Source organism: Tursiops truncatus, chromosome 2 (genome assembly GCF_011762595.2).
Source record: "Tursiops truncatus isolate mTurTru1 chromosome 2, mTurTru1.mat.Y, whole genome shotgun sequence".
Classification (NCBI taxonomy): domain Eukaryota; kingdom Metazoa; phylum Chordata; class Mammalia; order Artiodactyla; family Delphinidae; genus Tursiops; species Tursiops truncatus.
Window position 1 is genome coordinate 48582372 of NC_047035.1, and position 24160 is coordinate 48606531.

The 24160-nt window shown below is 39.6% G+C and overlaps 1 protein-coding gene across 4 annotated transcripts in view; it reads right to left on the reverse strand.

Moving 5' to 3' along the window:
• Window positions 1-1953: 1953 nt before the first annotated feature.
• The window catches only part of GNG2 (G protein subunit gamma 2), a 139583-nt gene continuing 117376 nt past the window's right edge, over window positions 1954-24160 (reverse strand). For all 4 annotated transcript variants that reach the window (XM_019923879.3, XM_073800468.1, XM_073800467.1 and 1 more), the window contains one exon: window positions 1954-5214. In XM_019923879.3, coding sequence (XP_019779438.1) covers window positions 5086-5214 — 129 coding nt within the window. In that variant the 3' untranslated portion in view covers window positions 1954-5085. The remainder of the gene's footprint in view (window positions 5215-24160) is intronic.

Here is a 24160-nt window from a genome sequence, read left to right on the forward strand (position 1 = left end):
TGTGATGGCTAAACTGGTGGGCTATAAGCCTGGAGCTGCAGATACCATCCTGATGCTGCAGGGGAAGAGTCTGTCTGAGAATTAAACCAGCACAAAAGAAAGCAGAGCCGAGGAAATGAGAGAGACATCTGATGACATCATCTGAGCACCTGGATCCAGCTGAGGCTGAATGGGGATCTGTTTCTGAGCTCTTCGGTTATTAGCCAGTTTCAGCTAGATTTCTGCCACTTGCCTCCAGAGGACTCCTGATTAATGAATGCTCGGGGGTAAGTGGCATGACTTAGAGTGGGAGGAGATGAGAGAGTGGCTACACCAGTGGGTGGACATGAGGCATTGAGGGTCTGAACCACAGAGCCCTGGGGTAGAGAGAAAAGGCAGTGAGTCAAAAGGCAAGAAGGAATGATCTAGATTTTTCCTCTCTTCGAAAGTTGTGCAAGCAGGGTCTAGTGATTCTTTATCACCTCTTTCTTCACAATGCACTTTACCTACTCTCTTTCATTTGGCTTAGACAACTGTGTGAGGCAAGTGAATCAGGTACACTGTCCCCATTTTATAGCATGGAGAGGTTAAAGGACTTGGCCAAGGTCACATGGAACTCTGGGGCCTTGTTCCTGTTCTCCAGCTCATGCTGGCTGGGCTCTGGCTTGCCTACAGTATGAACTGAGGTCACCAGGCACCATCTGTCTGTCACCTTGGTGTGGAGGTACACCCCGCCTCTGGGCTTCTTTTATTATGGACATGGAGAAGCAGTAGGAGTTCTTACTGAGGAAGGCCCGGGAGCCCGTGACCCCCTTCATTAAAAATAAATTCTGCCTGAGTCTCCTGGTTCTAAATAGAAGAGAATGTAGATTTGGGGCAGAACCGAAGGGAAAGGGATTTCCCTTGGCAAATTATTTGCAATTTGTGGATTGGAGCTGACCCAGCTCCAATTCCCACGTCATTGTGCTGTGTAAAATGTTAGCAGCTTATTAAAGAACCAGAGCTGGAGGCAATCCTCCCCTGGGGGCTCAACAGAACAGGAGCAGAGTTAAAACCCACCAGCTTCCTCCTCTCTGCGTCGCGCGTCGCACGTCTGGGAGCTGCCGAGATTCTCAGTCGCGGGTCACGTGTTCACTCCAGGGCAGCTACTTCCTGCAGCTGTGGGAATAAGAGCCAGCGTGTTGTCAATTAGTTTGTGCCTTTCGTGAGGCGTGATGAAAAGCCAGCAATGGAGTGCACGGTCTTAAGCACCATTGCTAGCAATTCTGAGTTAGTGGGGGGCCCAATGTCTGCCTTTTTCATCGGCATTCCAGATGATTCTGAAACAGGTGATCCAGGGATCACAGTCTGAGAAACAATGATGTAAGTGGACAAATGCACAAACTCCAAGTGGCCCCTTCCCTGGAAGTTTAAAGATGCTTTTGTCGCAGGCACGAATCCTGGGAGATCCAGCATCTCCTTACTAACAGGCTCTGTTACTCACTGGCATAATTTGAAGGACATACAGAAGGGTATCTTGACTGAGAAATCTCCAAGAAGCTGTGATTCTAGAGTTCTAAGCCTTTATCTTCTCTAGTCCTCCTTTTAAATCATGAGCAGCTTATGGAGAACAGCATGTTTTCTGTTCAATGTTTTCCTTTTGGAGAGGAGGAATCCCCGTGTGGCATACCCATAACATGTTCAAGTGTGAGTGCACCTCGGGTATCTTCACGGTCCAGCCTGCCAGAGCCTGGACTCTTCCCCATCACCTTTCGCTGTCCCCAGGCACTGTCCCCAGGGAGAAAGGCTTTTAAAGAGCCTCATGTGAGATGTTCCCTCCTTAGGTGCCTCTATTAACAAACCCCTAAAGAAAAGTCACGAATTCCTGTTTCCTCATCTATCTTGTTACGTGTCATCATCCTTCTCAAAATAACCATAGAATCGATGGGCGAGGTGGTCCATGGGCTTTCACAATAAAATCGATTGCATATGAAATGAATCTGAAAATTCCATTTATTAAAACAAATACATTGTCCATGAGGGGATGAAAATGTACACATCACATTCAGGTTTTTCTGCTTTAACATTTCTGTATTTCCCTCTCTTTGAAAGATACACTCCATAGATCTTATATAGGAAAAATGTGAACAGTTCTAGGGCTGGGAAAACATTAATGTATACGTAACAATTCACCATTGCCAGGAGCAGCTAGAAGCAAATATTAAAAAAAAAAAGTACAAAAATCCCTTAAGACAGCATGCTTCTCAAAATGTCTTTTGTAAATATGAGTATATGGAGAAATGGTTTAAAACTTTTCCTTGGTGAGCAATCTCTTTCAAATATTATTAGCAAAATTAGCCTCAGTTCAAAGTACTTATTCACACACTCTGACTTAAATAGCACTTGGTTTAAAATGGAAAGAAAAAAAAAAGAAAACAGATTTAATATTGAGGATGAGGCAAGATTGGTTTTTTTCTTAATAGAGTTTGCATTCTAAATATGAGCTTTATTATTACTGTTTAAAGAATTCCATGGCAGATTTTCATTACTACCCAATATATTATATATGTAAATTAGGGCCTTGAATAATTAAGCTTAAGTTTTCCTATTAGTATACCCCTTAAGATAAAATTATGCTGGTGAAAATGATTGTTAAATTTCTAAAAGAATTAAAACTCTTTAGAGGCATAAGTAATCAAAAGATTAGTTCCCCCTTAACAAGTAAAAATACCAATAAGTCAAAACTCATAGAAAAACTCTGGGATTATAATTCCCTTCTGTAGCACATGAAATTATGAAAAAGTCAAACATTTTTCTTAAATTTAATTTCAGATGGGCTGTGTATTTTCTGCCTTCTTTCTCCTTTGATAAACAAGGTCACATGAAGTTTGGAACTTCCTTAACTTTTAATTACCAGAGCTGTATTCCTAAAAGTTTTAATTACATTTTAATTGCTCCAAAGACCTAGCTTTACATGAAAATATAGAGTCCTTCTGAGAAAAGTAAATGGTGTGGATTATGAAAAGCATCAGGGTCTTATAATGACGCCTTAATCACCACCAAAGAGTGTTTTATTCACAGTTGTTTTTATGTGACCACATATTCCATTCATATTTCCGCTCATTTAAAAAATGTGGTTGGGTTTTAGCTGATTCCACAGTATTACTAAGCCAATGGTACAATACTGTAGTTTAATAAATACTCTGCCAGGGTTTTTCCCCTCTAAGTCTTCTTCAGTGTCCCACTGACTGTAGCAAAATCCCAAGGTTTGAACAGAAGTATCTGGTTATAGGAGTGCATTCATACACTTCACAATGTCTTAATATTCTCCTCCCCCTCCCCAGGCATGAGTTTTAACTGGATGTATTTATTCTTTTACCATCATGCCCATACAAGGAGCTGAGGAGAATGTTTATCAAGTCTGTTTCAAGATCTGTCCTTGGCATATTACATCTTTTTATCTTCTTTTTTCCCTTCCTTTCCATTTTTTTTTTTTTTTTTTAGTGGGAGGAAGAAAATGGAAAGAGAATAAAATTAATTCAGAAATGGTCTTTCGGGATTTCAAAGCAAATAAGGAATTGTAAGAGAGCCCACACCTGCCTGGGAATGACACAGAAAGAAATGAGACAGACTTCCAGACCTCCCGTTACTGGTGGAGCCACAAAGAAAAATCACTTTCAACATCATTTCTTGGGAAGAGAGAGCCCGAGCTGCAAGGAAGTTTGTAAATAAGACTCTAACAAACAAAGCAGAGAACAAAAACAAAGAAAAGATTCTATTGAAAATTTTGGTGGGTAAAAAACAAAGGTCATTTCAGGGGCAAAAAGAGCCAGAACCCTTTCTGGTGGAGCTGCTGGGGGCAGCAGCTGCCCCCTTCTCCCTAGCCCGTGAGCAGCCAGGTTCTGAGAGTGGGTCTGGTCTGGAGTTGTGGGTTTATTTCTCCTGATACTTAAACAAACAAGGGCCACGTTTTTTCTCGTTAAGAACAGCACAGAAAGGCTTCTTTCAATCTAGAGTTTCTGTGATTCAGGGAAAAAGGGAATTTGCTCTGACTCTTCGATTAAAGCACTTCCCAACTCAGGGTGAATCCTTGCCTCTGTCACTTGGCCCTCCCTGTGCTGTCCTGGGTCCTGGATCAAACCAAAATGCTTTGGATTCTGGAAAATATGTGGAAGAGGTGTGGATGCCACTGTTAACTAGGAGGTATTTTAGGCATGGCTAAGGCTCTGAAGTCATCTCAATTTTCAAGATACTGAGTTTTTTCCTCCCCAGCTTCCTTTCTCTTTCATTCTTTTTCTAAAGTTTATAGTAAAACTTTTTCTTTACTTTATAGTAAAACTGAATGGATGTAACATGGGGACATTTTCATGCAGTATTACTCAAAAATTGTCACAAATATATGAAAGCACCAGTCACAACACATGATCTACTTTTACTTGCAGAATCAAAGCTACCATGTACAAATATTAGGAACAGTGATAAAAGAATACAGACAACCGGCATTTGTTGTTGTTGTTGTTATTACCATGAGGATAAACCACGGGGAACATCTCCTTAAACCCTTTGGGCGCTCATCCTTTGAGTTCAATCTTACAGACAAATCCAGCCTTATCTCTTTACTACTCTAATGGGGAGGGGTGGAAGGAGGGGTAGGGGAGAAGGGAAAAAGAAAAAGAAAGGCACAAAGACGAAATATCAACGCCATTAAACCGAACCGCACCTACACTGGACGACTCAGCTCGTCAAAGGGTATTCTAAAGGCAATATTCATTCCAAGAAGGTCATACATATCTGAGCTCAGTACAGCTGTCTGTTTTATTTTTTAAATATGAAGCAGAAACATAAGGTTTGGGAGGGATAGCAGGAAAGAAATGACACCGATTTTATCTTTACATACTCCCCTCCTCCAGGCAATTCTGCAGACATCAGATCTCTTAACTCGGGGGTGTGGATCAGCTCTCATTCTCATAAAGGGGACCAGTTCTTTAAACATGCATAGCCTGGAGTCTCCAGGATGGTTCTCCTCCCTCTCTTTAAATGCTGTGGACTAGAAAGGCGCCCACTTTGCTAAAAACTCTACATCAGTGTCCCTGGAGCCCCGAGGCTCCTCAGGTTCCTCTTGAAGACTTAAAGGATAGCACAGAAAAACTTCTTCTCCCTAAATGGGTTCTCTGAAGCCGGAACAGGCGTCAGGAGGGGATCTTCCTTGGCATGCGCTTCACAGTAGGCCATCAAGTCTGCAGCTGCCTTGGACACCTGGAAAAGACGACAAAAACAACCAAAACTTGAGATGGGGCGTCGACGAAGGCATTGATGCAGGCGCAACGAGTCAAGGCTAAGGCCTGGGTGTCCAAACTGCCTGGGTTCAAGTGAAGCAAGATACTCATGCCCCATAAGCCTCTGTTTCCTCATCTGCGAAGAAAGGAGCTGATGATCTTGACCTTACAGGACTGTTACAAGCAGGTCCGGGATTAGGGTGAGGTGAGGCTCTGAGGGTACAACACTGAAGGAGGCGTTCAGGGTCATGCAAATATCAACCTTGTATTTGTCCAGCCCTGAGAGTGGGTGTCTCCTCAAATTCTGTGCCCCAGGTAGGTTGCTTCCCTCGTCCTAGTCCCAGCCCTGGCTGCAAGGATTAAGTGAGGTAATTCACATAAATCATTTAGTGCCTGGAACACAGGAAGATTTCCACATAGGCTGGCCATCATTATCATTCTGTAGTTGTGTCTCTCTGCTTCAGAAATTGTGTTAGGGATGCCTAAAGCCATGTTGATTTCCTTTTTTAACAAACACATCAGAGGTATTATATACTTATACATACACACATAACCTTATACGTTATGCATTTTTATATTTTATATATATTATGTACGATAAGATATTAATATGTTATCATTTATTACACATTATATATATTCCTTCAATCAAGCATTGCACCTTTTAGGGAGTCCCACTGGGAGGCTGGTCAGTGATCTCATCTCAGTGATGCCGTTGTTTCATAACACTTCTCACAACACTTCTGTAGCTCCTTGTTGGTAGTCTTCTGGAGTACCTTCCTTTGATCAGCTTTGACAGTGGCAAATTTTCACTACTTGAGAGGGGATTTAATTTGGGGTAGTAAACTAGAAGTTATTTGTAACCACATCTGGAGACTAGGTGGATGATGATCTATCTGGAGAATGCCACTGGGGGTCAAAAATCATAAAGTCAAGAGTCAATTTCTTATGTGACCTCATACGTTTGCTCTGGAAATCACTCCAAACATTCTCCACATCACTGTACTACTAAAATAGCCTCTCAAAGTGACTACTGAAAGGATAATCCTCTGTAAGAGTGGGGAGATTGCAGTATTTCTGAAAAGATTTACTGCCCCTCCTATATGTGGGTTATACATACCCATACAATGGCATCAGACTTGCTCTGGCCAATGAGACGTGAGTAGAAGTGATGTGAGTCACTCTGGGGCAGAAGCTTCAAGAACCAATGCATAGTTTGCCTCTGCCATTTTGTCTGACTGAAATCATTTACTGTAAACCACCTTAATTGATTCAGAGGTTTTAGTAAAACATGGTGGCCCTACTCTTGATTTGTTCCTTGTCCCAGGATTGAGTTGATTAGAACTTTGTCACTTAAAGGCTTTTCAATATTATAGTTTACAGGTTGGAAATGAGAATCAATTTCATCTTCTAATCCCATAAATCTTTGAATGTTTGGACTCTATCTTCCATGTTTCTCATACCAGATAGAGGCAATATTCCAAGTAGAGGTTGCTTGAAGGTAACATGGTGTGGAGGGGCAGCTATCTGTGATGACATGTGGGTGAGAAGAATGAAAAGTATATCTTTGCTATTGTAGCCTCTAAGAATCGGAGGAGAGAGTCTTTTTTTACTGCAACAAAACCGAGTCTATGCTGACTGATACAAAGAGGTATAGGTACTGATATGTGTGTTAGTTTCCTCTTTCTGGCTAAAGAAAACCCAATCAGGGTGGCTTAAAATAACAGTAATTTACTCCCTCAGTCAGTGCTAGAGGCTAGAAGGTTGAGATCAAAGTGTCTGCAGGCTTGGTCCCTACTGGAGCCTCTGATGGAGAAGCATCTGTTCCATGCTTCTCAATCAGTGTCTGGTGGTCGCTGGCACTTGGAGTACCCTGGCTTGTAGATGCATCATTCCACTTTCTGCCTCCACCTTCACATGGTATTCTCTCCTGTGTGTCTCTGTCCTCGCATGGCATTCTTCTCTTTGCCTATGTCCAAATATCCTACCCACCAGTCATCAGATTAGGCCCACCCTAATCCAGTATGACCTCCACTTAACTTGATTACATCTACAAACACCCTACTTCCAAATAAGATCATATTCTAAGGTTCTAGGTGGGCATCAATTTTAGGGGATGCTCTTCAACCCAGCATATTTGTGTAAAAGTCAGTCTCACTATTTTTAAATTGTAAATAATTTTTTATTTATCTTTATTCCAGCTCCACTGAGATATAATTCACATATAATGTTGTGTGAGTTTAAGGTATACGGTGTAATCATTTGATACACTTCTATATTGTGAAATGATTACCACAGTATGGTTAGTTAACACCCCTAACACATCACATATTTGCCTTTTTCTTTAATTGTGGTGAGAACATTTAAGAGTTACTTTCTTAGCAACTTCAAGTATGTAATTCATATTGTTAACTACAGTCACCACATTGTACATTAGCTCCCCAGAACTTATTCTTCTTATAACTGGAAGTTTGTATCCTTTGACTGACATCTCCCCATATCCCTCAGCACCCCCAGCCCCTGACAACCACCATTCTACTCTGTTTCTCTGAGTTCAGGTTTTTTAGATTCCACATATAAGTGACGATATTCATCTTTCTCTGTCTGACGTGTCTCACTAACATAATGCCCTCCAAGTCCACCCAAATGGCAGAATATCCTTCTTTCTCATGGCTGAATAATACTCCACTGTAAATATATAATACATGATACATCTTCTTTCTTTATTCATCTGCAGATGGACTTAGGCTGTTTCCATGACTTGGCTATTGTGAATAGGGCTGCCATGAATATGCAAGTGCAGATACCTCTTTGAGATGTTGATTGGATATATATATATATATATATATATATATATATATATATATATATATATATATCAGAAGTAGGATTGCTAGATCCTATGATAGTTCTATTTTTAATTTTTTGAGGAACCTCTGTACTGTTTTCCATAGTGGCTGTACCAATTTATGTTCCCATCAGTAGTACACAAGGGTTCCCTTTTCTCCACATCCTTGCCAACACTTGTTATTGCTTGTCTTTTTTGGTAATAGCCATTCTAACAAGTGTAAAGTGATATCTCATTGTGGTTTTAATTTGTGCTTCCCTGATTAGTGATATTGAGCATCGTTTCACACATTCATTGGACATTTATATCTTCTTTGGAATAATGTCTATTCAGTTCCTCTGTAAATTTTTTTTTTTTTTTTTTTTTTTTGGTGGTACACGGGTCTCCCACTGTTGTGGCCTCTCCCGTTGCAGAGCACAGGCTCCGGATGCACAGGCTCAGCGGCCATGGCTCATGGGCCCAGCTGCTCCGCGGCATGTGGGATCTTCCCGGACCGGGGCATGAACCCATGTCCCCTGCATCGGCAGGTGGACTCTCAACCACTGTGCCACCAGGGAAGCCCTGTCCATTTTTAAATCAGATTGCTTGTTTGCTATTAAGTTGTATGAATTCTTTACATTAACCCTTTATCAGATACAAGGTTTGACATTTTTCTCCCATTCCATAGTTTGCTTTTTCATTTTGTTGACTCTTTCTTTTAATGTGTGGAAGCTTTTTAGTTTCATGTACTTGCACTTATTTATTTTTGCTTTTCTTGCATGTACTTTTGGTGTCATATCCAAGAAATCATTGCCAAGATCAATGTCAAGGAGTTTACCCTCTCTATGTTTTCTTCTAGGAATTTAACAGTTTTAGATCTTATATTGAAGTCTTTGATCCATTTTGAGTTAACTTTTGTGAGTAGGATAAGGCAGGGGTCCAGTTTCACTTTGCTGCATGTGATTATCCATTTTTCCCAACACCACTATTGAAGAGACTATCATTTTCCCATCAAGCACTCTGGTTCCTTTGTCAAATATTAGTTGATGGTACATGCTAGGGTTTATTTCTGGGTTCTTGATTCTGTTTCATTGTTTCATGTGTCTATTTTTTATGCCATACTGATTTTATTACTATAGCTTTGTAATATAGTTTGAAAACAGGGCATGTAATGCCTCCAGCTTTGTTCCTCTTTCTCAGAATTGCTTTGGCTATTTGGAGTCTTTTGTGGTTCCATATGAATTTTTATGATTTATTTTTTTATTTCTGTGAAAACTTCCATTGGAATTTTGATAGAGATTGCATTGAATCTATAGATGGCTTTGGGTAATATGGACATTTTACAGATGTAGGGAAGAAACGTATGGACACCAAGGGGGGAAAGCCATGGGGGGGTGGTGGTGGTGGTGTGATGAAATGGGCAATTCGGATTGACATGTATACACTGATGTGTATAAAATTGATGACTAATAAGAACCTGCTGTATAAAAAAATAAATAAAATAAAATTAAAAAAATTAATTCTTCTGACCCATGAACACAGGATATCTTTCCATTTATTTATGTCTTAATCTCTTTCATCAGAGTCTTATAATTTTTAGTGTACAGATCTTTCAACTCCTTGAGGAAATTTATTCCTAAGTATTTTATTTTTGAAGCTATTGTGAATGGGATTTTCTTTATTTCTTTTTCAGTTATTTCATTGTTAGTGTACAGAAACACAATTGATTTTTGTATGTTGATTTTTTATCCGGCTACTTTACTGAGTTCATTGATTAGCTCTAATAGGATTTTGTGGGGTTTTTTGGTGAAATTTTTAGGGTTTTCTCTATATAAGATCATCATCTACAAACAGAGACAATTTTACTTTTTTTGTTTCTATTTAAATGTCTTTTATTTTTTCTTCCCTGATTGTTCTGGCTAGGACTTCCAGTACTATGTTAAATAGAGTCATGAGAGTGGGTAACCTTGTCCTATTTCTGATCTTACAGGAAAAGCTTTTAATCTTTTACCATTGAGTATGATGTCAGCTGTGGGCTTGATATATATATGGACTTTATTATGTTGAAGTACATTCCTTCTATACCCAATTTGTTGAGAGTTTTTATCATGAAATGGTGTTGTATTTTGTTAAATTTTCTTTCTGCATCTAAATGAGATGATCATATGATTTTTATCTTTCATTCTATTAATGTGATATATCACATTTATTGACATGCATACATTGCACTATCCTTGTATCACAGGAATAAATCCCACTCGTTTGTGGTATATGATCCTTTTAATGTGCTGTTGAATTCGGTTTGCTAATATTTTGTTGAGAATTTTAGCATTCATATTCATCAGGGATATTGGTTTACAGTTTTCTTTTCTTGTAATGTCCTTATCTGGCTTTGGTATCAGGGTAATGCTGGCTTGTAAAATAGTTTGGAAGTGTTCCCTACTCTTCAATTTTTTGGAAGAATTTGAGAAGAACTGGCATTAATTTTTTAAATGTTTGGTAGAATTCACCAGGAAAGCCATCTGGTCCTGAGATTTTCTTTATTGGGAAATTTTTGATTACTGATTCAATTCCTTACTAGTAATTTGTCTGTTCAGATTTTCTATTTCTTTCTTTTTTTAAAATAATTTTAGTTATTTATTTTCTATTTTTGGCTGCATTGGGTCTTCATTGCTGTGTGTGTGGGCTTCCTTTAGTTGTGGAGAGTGGGAGCTACACTTCATTGTGGTGCATGGACTTCTCACTGTGGTGGCTTCTCTTTGTTGCAGAGCATGGGCTCTAGGCACACGGGCTTCAGTAGTTGTGGCTCACGGGCTCTAGAGCACAGGCTCAGCAGTTGTGGTGCATGGGATTAGTTGCTCTGTGGCATGTGGGATCTTCCCAGATCAGGGCTTGAACCCATGTCTCCTGCATTAGCAGGTGGATTCTTAACCACTGCACCACAAGGGAAGTCCCCAGATTTTTTATTTCTTAATGATTCAGTCTTGGTAGGTTATGTATTTCTAAAAACATATCCATGTCTTTTAGGTTATCCAATTTGTTTCATGTGATTGTTCATAAGTAGTCTCAGGATCCTTTGTATTTCTGTGATATCAGTTGTAATGTCTCTTCTTTCATTTCCAATTTTACTTATTTGAGTCTTTTCTTTTTTTCTTAGTCTAGCTAAAGATTTGTCAATTTTGTTCCATCTTTTCAAAAAACACAGCCCTTATGTTTGCTGATTTTTTCTGTTGTTTTTCTGGTCTCTATTTCATTTATTTCTGCTCTTTGTGTTTGCTTCCTTCTGGTAATTTTGTGCTTAAGCTATTTTTTTCTAGTTCCTTGAGGTATACAGTTAGGTTGTTTATTTGAAATCATTTTTAGTTTTTTCTTAATGTAGGTGTTTATCACTATAAACTTCCCTCTTAGAACTGCTTTTGCTGCATCCCATACATTTTGGTATGTTTTGTTTCCTCTTTTTGTTTGTTTCAAGATTTAAAAAAATTATTTTTTGTATTTCTTCTTTGATCCATTGCTGATTATTCACAAGTGTTTTGTTTAATTTCTGCATATTGGTGAACTTCTCAGTTTTACTCCTGTTATTGATTTCTAGTTTCATACAATTGTGATTGGAAAAGATTTTTGGTATGACTTCAAGCTTCTTAAATTTGCCAAGACTTGTTTTATGACCTATCATTTGACCTATCCTAGAGAATGTTCCATGTGCACTTAAGAAGAATGTATATTCTGTGGCTGTTGGATGCGATGTTCTGTATATGTTTGTTAGGTTAACTTGGTCTAAAGTATAGTTCAAGTTCAACATTTCCATATTGATTTTCTGTCTGGATGATCTATCCATTGTTGAAAGTGAGGTATTAAAGTTCCCAGCTATGACTGTATTGTCTATTTCTCCCTTTAGGTCTGTTAATATTTTCTTAATGGTACTAATGGTTAATATTTGCTAAATAGGTACTCTGATTTTGGGTGTGTATATATTTATGATTATTGTAACCTTTTAATAAATTAACCTAGTTATTATATAATGACTTTCTTTGTCTCTTGTTACAAGTTTTGACTTAAATTCTCACTCTTTAATAGGTATTACATTGCTTATAAAAATATTTTTATTGTGTTTCTATTTTGTTCCAGACATTGTTTTCTTTATTGATCTACAAAATAATCCTGAGGTAGGAACTATTTTCCTCTTTTTTTTTTTTTTTTTTGCGGTATGCGGGCCTCTCACTGCTGCAGCCTCTCCTGCCGCGGAGCACAGGCTCCGGATGCGCAGACTCAGCAGCCATTGCTCATGGGCCCAGACGCTCTGAGGCACAGCGGGATCCTCCTGGACTAGGGCACGAACCCGTGTGTCCTGCATTGGCAGGCGGACTCCCAACCACTGCGCCACCAGAGAAGCCCTATCTTCCTTTTTTTTTTTTTTTTTTTTTTTTTTTGCGGTACGCGGGCCTCTCACTGTTGTGGCCTCTCCCGTTGCGGAGCACAGGCTCCGGTAGCGCAAGCTCAGTGGCCATGGCTCACGGGCCCAGCCGCTCCGCGGCATGTGGGATCTTCCCAGACCGGGGCACAAACCCGTGTCCCCTGCATCGGCAGGCGGACTCTCAACCACTGTGCCACCAGGGAAGCCCTATCCTCCTTTTATAGATGAAAAATTCAGGCTCAGTACATTGCATGAGTGGTTCAATGTCATATAGCAAAGTACACAGCAGAAGAAGAACTTGAATGTTAAATGTTTTGCCATTAAGCCACAGCCATCTACATACAAACTACTCAAATGCAGGGGTAGTTCCAAAGGTTGATTGAAATTTTTTGTGCATCTTTATGAAATGGTATTATGACAGAACAAAAGGAAACAGCCTGTTCTTGTCTTAGCTCCTGTAAATGAAAGCAAAGAACAGACTTTCAGAATCTCAATTACCTCTTTTTTGTTTTGTTTTGTTTTTAATTGTTTGAGCTGTAGTCATTATTATGCCAAATGGGAGCTTAGCTGCAAGCAGCAGACACTGGACAATAGTACTATGTAAAACTTACTTGTTAACAAGAGATCCAACAGTATCCCTACTCATCTGCAATGCTCACATACAAATATGTGGCAGAAACTCTCAAAATCTTTTTATGGTACAGGAAGTACTATACTGGGCAAAATTTAATAGCTTAGAGTTGCTCATATCTTGTATTTGAACACTTGACTCTGAACAATTTCCTTCTAAAAATATATCATGTGTTTTATCATGTTTCCTCAACTAGATTGCAATCTCCTGTGGGTGATGGTCCAATACAATGTCAGAATCCTAGCAGTAATTAGAACAATTGCTAATATTTATCTGCCCTTGCTACATGTCAGAACTGTGCTGACCACTTTACATACAGTATTTTATTTAATCCTTACAACAACATTATGGGTCACAAGCTATTATTATTATCCTCATTTTTAATATGTGAAGCTGAGGCTTCATTAGGTAAACATTTGCCCTAGTTCTCACAGCTCGTGAGTACCTGAGTCATGAGTCTCAGTGTTCTTGATTTATTCTTTATGAATGCTCTTTCTTTTGAACCCATAGCTTCATCCTTGTTCCTTACTTTTCAGTGAGTCACAGCAATAGTCTGCCTGGCAAATCTTCTTGCTTTCTAACTATCCTTGCTAACATTGTGCATACAGATTCTTTTACGTTTCACATTCCTAGGCCTAGTTCTTCCATGAAGATTTCACCAGTAACTTTAGGTAATCTCTCCCTTTTCCATCCTGTTGATTCTTCCTACAAAAATATCTCAAATCTGGGAGGTGATCAAGATGGCAGAGTAGGAGGACCTGGAACTTACCTCCCCCCACAAATACAACAAAAAAACACCTAAATGTGGAACAATTCTCACTGAAACCGAACTGGAAACTGGCAGAAAACTCCTGAACAACCAAGGCTGAAAGAAAGATGTACACGGAATTGGGTAGGAAGGGAAGAGAAGCAATCAGGTCAGGACCTGTGGCCCAGGGAGGGAACTCAGAAGAAAAGGGAGATTATAGGGGTAGAGATCCTCCCTGGGGAGTGAATGGTTCGAGCTACCTATTGTAGGCTCCAGTCCTGGGGTCTGGCACAGAGAAGACAATTGGAGGGCTGATTGGAGGGCTGGGGGGGACTAACACAAGGGCTGTGGGAAGCCCGGACTCTGTCTGCTTGTGAGGAATGCACATGCGTGCTTGATTTCTCCTGAGGCAGAGCGGAGAGGGCTGACAAACTGCGTGGGTGGCTGGCTGGTTTCCCATGTCTGCCTGGTGCTCTCCAGCTTGAGGAGTGAATGCTCCAGCCCTGTTTACTTCATGTCGTAGCTCCACACTGGAGTGAGCGCTGCCATGAGAGAAAGAACTCAGCTAAGAGACACAGAGGTGGCTCAGACCTGAAGCACTGTGTGAGCAGGGTGGGGGCAGCCATTACTGGCACTCGCACAGGCAATGCATCAGAAGCAGCCTGGGACTCTGTGGCTGGACCACTGCAGCTTGTACCCTGTCAGACGCTGAGAGATCAAGTGGGCCCCTCTTGCTCCAGCACTGCTCCCAAGGGTGCTGGTGCTGGGAGAGGGGAGAGTTCACACTTAAAGGGAACAGAGCCAGCTCAAACCTGACCCTCAGAGCTTCTGCTCCAGCAACTTGGGACCTGCCCGCACCCCAATTAGGGCAGTAACAGCCACTAAGCAGACAGGAAGCCCTGGCTCGCACCTGGCTCTGGCCCTAGCCTCTCCATCTCCAGCCCCACCTCCTACCTAGGTGATAGCTGCCAGCACACCCTGAGGAAAGACATGACTTGTGTTCACGTCAAATCCAGCTCTCCCACCAAAGCCATTGAGTACATGCAGACTGTATAGGGATGCTCCCAGAAAAATATCTCAAATTTGTCCCCTTATTGTCACCTCTCTTGCAATTACCCTGGTCCAAGCCTCCGTCTTCTTTTCCCACAATTACTGAAATAACCTCTTAAATAAAAAATTCCAAGGGATATTTTATAGACTGAATGTTTATTTCCCCCCACCCCCAATTCATATGTTGAAATCTAATCCCCAGTGTGATGGTGTTTGGAGTTGGGACCTTTGTAGGGTGACTAGGTCATGAGAGTAGAGCCCTCATGAATGGAATTAGTACTCTTATAAAAGAGACCCTGGAGAGCTCCCTTGCCCCTTTAACCATGTGAGGTCACAGAGAGAAGGTAGCCTTCTACAAATCAGGAAGCAGGCCCTTACTAGACACCACATATACTGACACCTTGATCTTGGACTTCTAGTCTCAGAATTGTGAGAAATAAATATCTGTTGTTCATAAGCCACCTAGTGTATGGCGTTCTGTTATAGTAGCTCAAATGGACTAAGACAGGATCCATGAATAGAATGCAGGGTGTGGTCTGTTAAGTTCAATGATTTAAAAAAAATTACATCTTTATTTTCACTAACCTGAAATGGAAATCTAACATTTCTTTCCATTATAGTTGTAGACAACACAATTAGCATTACCAGTTTCTGTGACTTAGTCACCAATAAAAATCAGATCTTTTCCATCACATTACAGTTACTGCAGATATCTCAACATTTATTTATGTTCTTTTGCTTTATAAGTATAGACCCACTATTACATCCTATATAATCAGTTAATAAAGAAGTATATATATTTAGCTGTACCACAAATGTTTTCTGATAAACTATATTTTAATATAATTCGTTTCCTTTGTAATTTAAAAGCATTATTCTGAGAAGGAGACCATATGCTTCGGCAGACAGCCAAACAGGTCTGGGGCACAAAAGATTTTAAGAATCTCAGTTGTAAATAACTTCTCTACTTTTACAATTGTGCCAGGAGTAGTACTCTCTGTACTACAGCTAGAAAGATATTTTAAAAATATAAATTGGCTCATATCACTCCCCTATTTAAAACTTTCAAGAGCTTCCCATTGTACTTTGTGGAAAGCCAAGACATCATAAAAACAGCCTGTGGGTCCTGCTTACTTTGGGCCTGCCATCTCTCCAATTTCATGTTGTAGCATTTTTTTCCTCCCACACAGGTCTCCTCTCTCTAAGTTCGTGAAAGTTCCAAGTTCTTTTCTGCCTCAGAGCTTCACATATACAATTCCCTGGAACGGTCTTCTCCCCATCTCCTCACCAGGCTGGCTCCTTCTCTTCCTTCAGGGGTGAACTAGCATTCTTTGCAGAGTCTTTACTGACTACCTCATCCAATAATGACTTTCATCATTAGTCTCTTTCAGAGCATCCCATTCTTCTCCTTCACAGAAAAACATTTATTACAATTTATAATTACAACCATTGTTTGTTTATTTGATGTTTGATGTTTCCCTTTTGGCATTCTTTTCTATGAAGGCAACAATCATATCTATTTTATTCACGACTGTGTCATCAGTACCAGCACATAGGAAACACTCAAATAATTGCTGAAGAAGTTCTCAAATACAAGCTTAATCAACAAATATTCCATTCACCTAATATTTACTGAGTACCTAATTGCCAGTCACAGTTCTGGGGGATTGGCATAATCAGGGAACAAAATAAACAAAGCTTCCTGTCCTTGTGGAACTTATGCAGTATTCTAGACTTCCAATTCTGATGATGATGGAGGAACAGCAACCAATTAAACCCTCCTGCTTTAACTTAAAAACTGAAAACAAAAATATGTGAACAAATGTCTTTTAAATAGTAGAGAACAGGCAGCAGAGGACAGTGATCCCTGAGAGAAGGGAGGCAAGAAAAGCCCCAAGAATGTTTCAGCAGTACTGCTTGAAAATGGTTTCTAGGCCACAGCACAGGGAGGAGCTACCCAAACAGATTTCATGAACCTCCTTGAGTTGAGGAGAGAGTGACAGAGAAGAAAGAGCTACACACTTACACAAACAAAGAGAGAGAGAGAGAGAGAGAGTGAGAGAGAGTGAGAGAGCAATCTGGAGGCCTCCAGAAGATTCCTTTTGAGTCTTTAGCTAATTACTGATCAGCACATATGTGGGAGAAAACTTCTTGAGGCTGTGCAAAGAATTTCAGAAAGGATCAAGTGAAATAATCCCTGGTGATCACACAGGGCTGGAATAGTTTGTGTTTCTACTGGCTAGAGTACATAGATCACATAACACATAGGGGATTAAGTAGAGTCTTAAAAAGGGTGTGTTCAGTAGTGGTGCCAAGTAGGCCTTGGTTAAAGGCTGTTGTGGACCCACCTATCAAAGTTTAAAAGTAAGCCTTGAATAGATCAAAATGTTTCCAAATAACTTAATTGGACCACAGAACAAAACCCCCAAATATTTAAAGAAACAAGAAATTTCAGTTTGCCACAAAATAAAATTCACAATGTCTGGAATCCAAAAAAAAAAAAAAAAAATCCAGACATACAAATAAGTAGGGGGGATAAATCTATCCCATAATGAGGAGAAAAATTAATCCAAATTGATTAATCTCATAATGAGGAGAAAAAGACCCAGAACTGACATAGATGATAAAATTACTAGATAAGGATGCTGTTAAAACAGGTATTGTAAATATTTTCTATATAATCAAGAAAATAGAGGAAAGCAAAATAGGATTAAAAGAGACATGGAAGATATTAAAATGACCCAAATCAAATTTCTAGAGATAAAAAACACACTGAATGGAATTAGCACCTGATTAGACATTGCAGAAGAAAAGATTAGTGAACTTGAAGACAATAATGGGAACTCTCCAAAGTGAAGCACAGAGAGAAAACAGACTGAAAACAACAACAACCCCCCCAATACAAAAAACAACCCCCTGCAAAAAAATCCCAGAACACACTGAGCTAGGAGACAACTTCAAGTGGCCTAATATATATATAATTGGAGTCTCTGAGGAGAGGAGAAAGATGGTGTGTGGATGAGAGGAAAGAAAAAATATTTGAAGACTTAATAACTGAAAATTTCCAAATTTGATAAAAACTACAAACCCACAGGTTTAAGTAACTCAACAAAATCCAAATGAAAAAATATGAATCAAACTACACCAATGCACAGCGTAATCAAATTGCTTATATAGTATTTGAGCAGGAGGATGGAGAGAAGAAAGTGAAACATAATAAATAGCTATAGAGAATGTTAGATGATAGTAAGTTTTATAAGAAAATGAAAAGTAGAGAAGGGTAATAGGGATTAAGAGTGTATATACAGGTGGGGTTCATGGAAGACAGGTTGCAATAGTTAGGTTTAATTGAGAAGGTAATCAATCTTTGAGTAAAAACTTATACAATAAAGCTTATGGTAAGAGAAATGGGGAGCCATTGACATATTTTAAAGAAGCATTCTGGATGCTGTGTTGAGAATAGGACTCTATGGGAGTAAGGGTAGAAGTGGAGATTCCTGGAGACTATTGCTGTAATCTAAGTGAGAGGTGACAGTGGTTCAGAACAGAGAAATAGCAGCAGAGGTGGTGATGAGAAGTATAATTCTGGATAAACAGCATTTGAATCTAGAATCACAGGATTTTATGATGGATTAGAGATAGTGTGTGAATAAAAAATAAGAACTAAGGATAACTCTAAGTTTTTGGACTGATCTAATGGAAAGATGGAGTTGCCATCATTTCAGCTGCAGGGAGAGAAGATTTGGGGAGGAAGACTGGGAATTCAGTTTTAGAAAGGTTGAAATTGAAACATTTGTTAATGAGATACAATGCTGGAGTTAGAAGCAAAATTTAGACTAGAGACATAAATTTGGGACTTGAGGCCATACAGATGGTACATAAAGCCTTGGGAATGAGCAAGATCACCAAAGGAGTACATTTAGATAGAAAAGAGAGGAACAAGGATTGAACCTGGAACAACTTCAATGTAAGAAGTTGAGGAGCCTAAGAGGAACAGCAAAGGAAATTTAAAAGGAGTAGCTTGTGACAGTGGGGAGTACTGAGAGCCAAATGAAGAAAGTGCTTCAAGGCATAACGAATCATCAACCATGTCAATAGGTCAAGTGAGATGAGAACTGAGAACTGACTACTAGATTTAGCAATTTGAAGTCATTGGTGACCTTGATGAGAGAAGTTTCAGTGGAATGGTGGAGTGAAATGGGTGTAGAGCAAATGGGGCCTCCTCCTCCTTCTTCTTTATGAACAATTCAATCTTAAAGGCTTAGGGTAGGACCAAGCAAGGTATTATAGTTTCTACAGTAGGTCAGGGGCCCGTGGTGGGATGTCAGAGCTGGAGCAATGTGAGGAGAGCATCTGTGCAGGGGGCAGCCTGGTGAGGCGTATGGGAGCCCAAGTGGGATGTGAAGGTGTCTGCATCAGGCAGAGAGGTTATGGAGTGGGAGCTTGGTTCCATACATGGGAGTTGATCAAATAAGGATAAGGGGAGCCAGGTTTCTCACCAACAGTGAGAGGAGTTACAAATATGGAAAGTAGAAAGCTGGAATGAACCCTGTGGTGTAGGACAGGACCCGGTGGTGTCGATGTGAACTCATGGTTACCTATACACATATGTACAGATAAAGAAATATAGATGTAAAAGTGTGTGTGTGTGTGTGTGTGCGTGCACACACATGTCCTTGTGTGCATGTGTGTATGAATTCTCTAGCTCTGTCCACTGAGAGGACCCAGGAGCAGCAACTCTTCAGCAATGAGCACACTTAGCATTGAGATCTTGATTTCTAAATACCATTCTCAAGGGAACTAGTGCTCTTGGAGAAAAGAATGATTCCAGGGCTGGGCCAGGGAAATAACAAGAGGACCCTGGAGAATCTTTTTGTGCTGAAAACTAAGGAAGTACTCAAAGAATGAGGGAGACATTTCAAAGGACACAGTAGCCAATGATTTAGCCTGTGCCAATTTAAACATAAAAAAATTAATGATGACAGTATCAGATTATAAATCATTCAATAAAAGAGGAAACCACAAGTGCATAATAAATTTAAAAAAATAGAATGTTTGATGAGGAATGGGATAGTTATATAGCCTCAAGATCCTTCCCTCAAATTCCAAATAGTTCTTAACTACAAAGGAAAAAAGAATACCTTTACATGGAGAAACCTGGAAGACACCACCTTAATCAAGTGCTTAAGGTTAATATCACCAGTGACAATTTGAAATCATGTGCCACTGATAGAATGCAGTGAGATGGACACCCCATCAGTTCTCTGCTATTAATGTTCTGTTACTTTAATTAAATCATAAAGAAACAGCAGACAAACCTAAATTGAGTGACATTCTATAAAATAATGGCCTATAATCTTAAAAACTGTCAAGGTCATAAGAGTCAAGGAAGTCTACGGAACTGTGCCTGACAGGACAGCTAAATGCAACCCATGATTCTGAACTGGGTTCTTTTGCTCAAAGGGACATTATTGGGATGATTTGCAATACTTAAATGGGGTCTGAGGAGTAGAAGGTAGTGATGTATCAATGTTAATTATGCATGATGACTATATTATGATTATGTAGAAGAATGTTTTTACTTGTAGGAAATATTAAAGTATCCAGAGGTGATAGGGCACCTGTTAACAACTTTTCTCAAATGGTTCAGGGAACAACAAAATTCTTTGCCTTGTATTTGAAACTCTTCTGTACCTTTGAGGTTATTTCTGGAGTAAAAATATTTTTTCTAAAGAAAGGGAAAAGAGATATTAGAAACAGTGAATATGGACAACTTTCTCAAGAAGTTACGTTGCAAAGCAGAGCAAACAAATGAGGCAGTTGCTGGAGAAGGAAACGGGAGGTTCAAGAGAAGAAATTTAAATTTTATTTAAGATGGAGAAATAACACTATGTTTGAATGTTGTTGGAAAGGATGAAATAGAGAACCCAAACTGGTGATTCAGAATGGGCAGTGAACTGCTGGAGCACGTTCCTGATGAGGGAGATGAGATCTGATGTGCAGGGAAGGAATTTACTTTTGATAAGAGCAAGGATCTCCCTGGACTGACAACTGCTGAAACCCAGCTACCCAGCAACGTCACCAAACTAGACTGGGGCTGAGAACCAGGGAGTAAGGGGAGGGGGACTCTAGACAGTTCCAATAAAAGCCACCAGATTGTGATTTTAGGTTCTGAAAAAATAGGAACCCATTCTAGGCAAATGCCCTGACAGCTTTAAGAAGAATTAGTTGCCAGTAAGGATAAAAACCAGACCCAAGAATTTAAATGGTGAGTAAGTCTATAGCTCCGTCTTCATTACACCCTGAAATTGAAACACATCTTAAAATTAATGTTGCAAAATGCTTGCAAGCCACCAGGCCAACAAGCACTGATAGGTCGTCACTGCCTATGCACGTGGGAAGTTGCCTGTGTGATAAGGGTATCAGTCATTCAATCACTCCTTCAGTTGAGTTGCCTGCACTAATGGAGCCATCAAGGGTTGACAACTTTAAATTGATGCTTAAAAGGACTTGAAAGATCACGCTGGGACGGAGGCTTAGAATGAGAAATTATTGTGAACATCGAACATTGCCTGCCACAAGCCTGGCAAGATAGCTGAAGGCAAAAGAAACTGCCACACCTCTGGGAAGAGATCATAAGATTTTCACACTGGGAGCGATTGACCTGATATTTGTCTAGAAAGATCTTTTTACTCAGGTCAAAAGCTGCTGGCTACTTTAAAGTCTTTATTTTTCTTTGAATCATTAATATGTAATTCAAGTAAGGGAAAATTAAAACATCTAGTTTGATCCTTAGTAAATGCAGAAGAAACATCCGTATTCTTTGCTATGCCTTGGAATTATACTGAAAATACAACAGGTGGAATGGTCAGCAAGGTTAGTAATGCCAGAAATGGAAAGCACCATATCACCATGATGTCCTACATCACCAGGTGCCCGTATCACTGCTGGCGGCCAAAGGTGAGCCTAAAGGATCTCTCCACTATGATTGTGCAAAGCACCCAGGATCAAACTTTGACTGTGATATAGAGAAAGTATAATTGTATGGATAAATATCTACTATTTTAAATTTGTAAAATAAAGTGAATATTCTAAATTATCTTGCCCTCCCTGTTCCTCCAAGGAGATATTAAACTGATGATACACATCAATAGGATTTTTTTAAAAAAGGAAATAGAAGAATTAATTTTCAAAACACGCATCAAGAAAAGTACATGATGGGCTTCCCTGGTGGCGCAGTGGTTGGGAGTCCGCCTGCCGATGCAGGGGACACGGGTTCGTGCCCCGGTCCGGGAGGATCCCACATGCCGCGGAGCAGCTGGGCCTGTGGGCCATCGCCGCTGAGCCTGCGCGTCCGGAGCCTGTGCTCCGCAACGGGAGAGGCCACAGAGGTGGGGGGCCCGCGTACAGCAAAAAAAAAAAAAAGAAAGAAAAGTACATGATATTTAATTGATAAATCTCAATAAAGAAAAGACATTCAAAATTATCATCCAAAATAGTTTTGTTTTTTAAGAAGGGAGAACTTTATCTGGCCTGAAAACTAGGCTATTCAGAAAACTACATTTCCTAGGGATTTTGAATTATCAAGCTTTAACAGTACTGCTTCTCTAGCTCCTAGGTATAATGCACAAGGCTAAGAATATACTTGGTGCTTAACAAATATCTACTGAATTTTAAAAATTATATCAACCCTTATAAAAATGAAGTTTTATGCTCAATTATTAATGTATGCCTGGGTTCAAATTAAATTTTTTGCTCCACTTTCAGCAAATCAAATGAATTAGGACTGGATATCTTTGAACACAGCCTTTTCCTCTATAAATCCTAGACATACTACACCTATTTTATTAACCCTGAAAATACTCTCAATTGGCCTATAAGGAAGGTTGAATCATACTGTTTCTAATAAGTTGAATGCAAGCATTTTAGGGAAGAGATGTTAAAACTTTCAATTCAAATGCTGGAAAAGTATTTGAAAAGTCCCAAACCTAAGATGTCTGTCCACTCTCTAGAATGAAGCATGATGTCTACCTGGCTTGTTTCTCACTACAGCTTTCCCTGAAGTTCAGTTCCAATGTATTATGAGTCAATTGTCAGAAAGATGATTTACTTATTAGAAACGTATATATTTGGTTCCATAATTACACATATTTGTCAGTTACGAAAATCGGTCTGTTCTTTTTATCTTGAACTGTTTTCGAAAGAAGGTATACTATAAATGCTGGCTACTTATAACCATACATTTGACATGAAACAATTTACTGTCTTAAAATGATCAATTATGCCCTTCTTTTTGGTATTTCACTGAATTTTATCCTGTTACAATGAGTTTTATTTGGCCAGTGACATCATGCTTGGAATTTCCCAAACTATAAATGTAATTGGAAATGTCATGCAAAATATAGTTCCTAATGTCTTGTTATATGACACTCTTAGTCTGTGAACTTAAAGCTATCCACTAACAAAAATGTTTTCTGACTGCCTGCATATCTCATCACCAAGAAGTAGACAACAATGTCTTTGACGTTGAGGACTGTGTAGTCTAGTTTGAAAAATTATCTGATGAAGGTAAAATTATTTAGTAAATTGACTAGTAAGTAGGATCAGAATGGAAAAGGAGGTTCATGAACAAGTGGGGATTTAAGCTGACCTGTAAGTGAGGAGTAGGATTTGGATGATGCCCTAGTCTAGCTGGGCTGCCGTAATAAAATACCAAAAATGGGTGGATTGTAAACAACAGAAATTGATTTCTCAGAGCTCTGGAGGATGTAACGTCTAAGATCAAGGTGCCAGCAGATTTAGTGTCTGTTGAGGGTCTTGCTTCCTGGTTCATAGATGCCCGTGTTCTTGCTGTAACCTCACATGGTAGACGGGGCAAGGGAGTTCTCTGAGTCTTTATAAGGGCACTAATTCCATTCCGGAGGGCTCTGCCTTCATGACCCAATCACTTCCCAAAGGCCCCACCTCCAAATACTATTCCATTGGGTGTTAGGATTTTAACATATGAATTTTGGGAGGGACACAAACATTAGGTCTATAGGACATAGGAAAAGAATAAGAGGAAGGGTGTTCTCAGTGAGGGATCCAGAATAACCAGAGAGATGGGAATCTGCATAGCATATTCTTGAGATAGTGAGAAGAGCCAGTTGGAAAGGTCTATCGGAACCATTTGGGAGAAATGAGAAATAAATTTGACATTTTTATGTGCAATTTAAAGAGCATCCAACTAGATAAGAAGCAATCATTTCACCCAGGC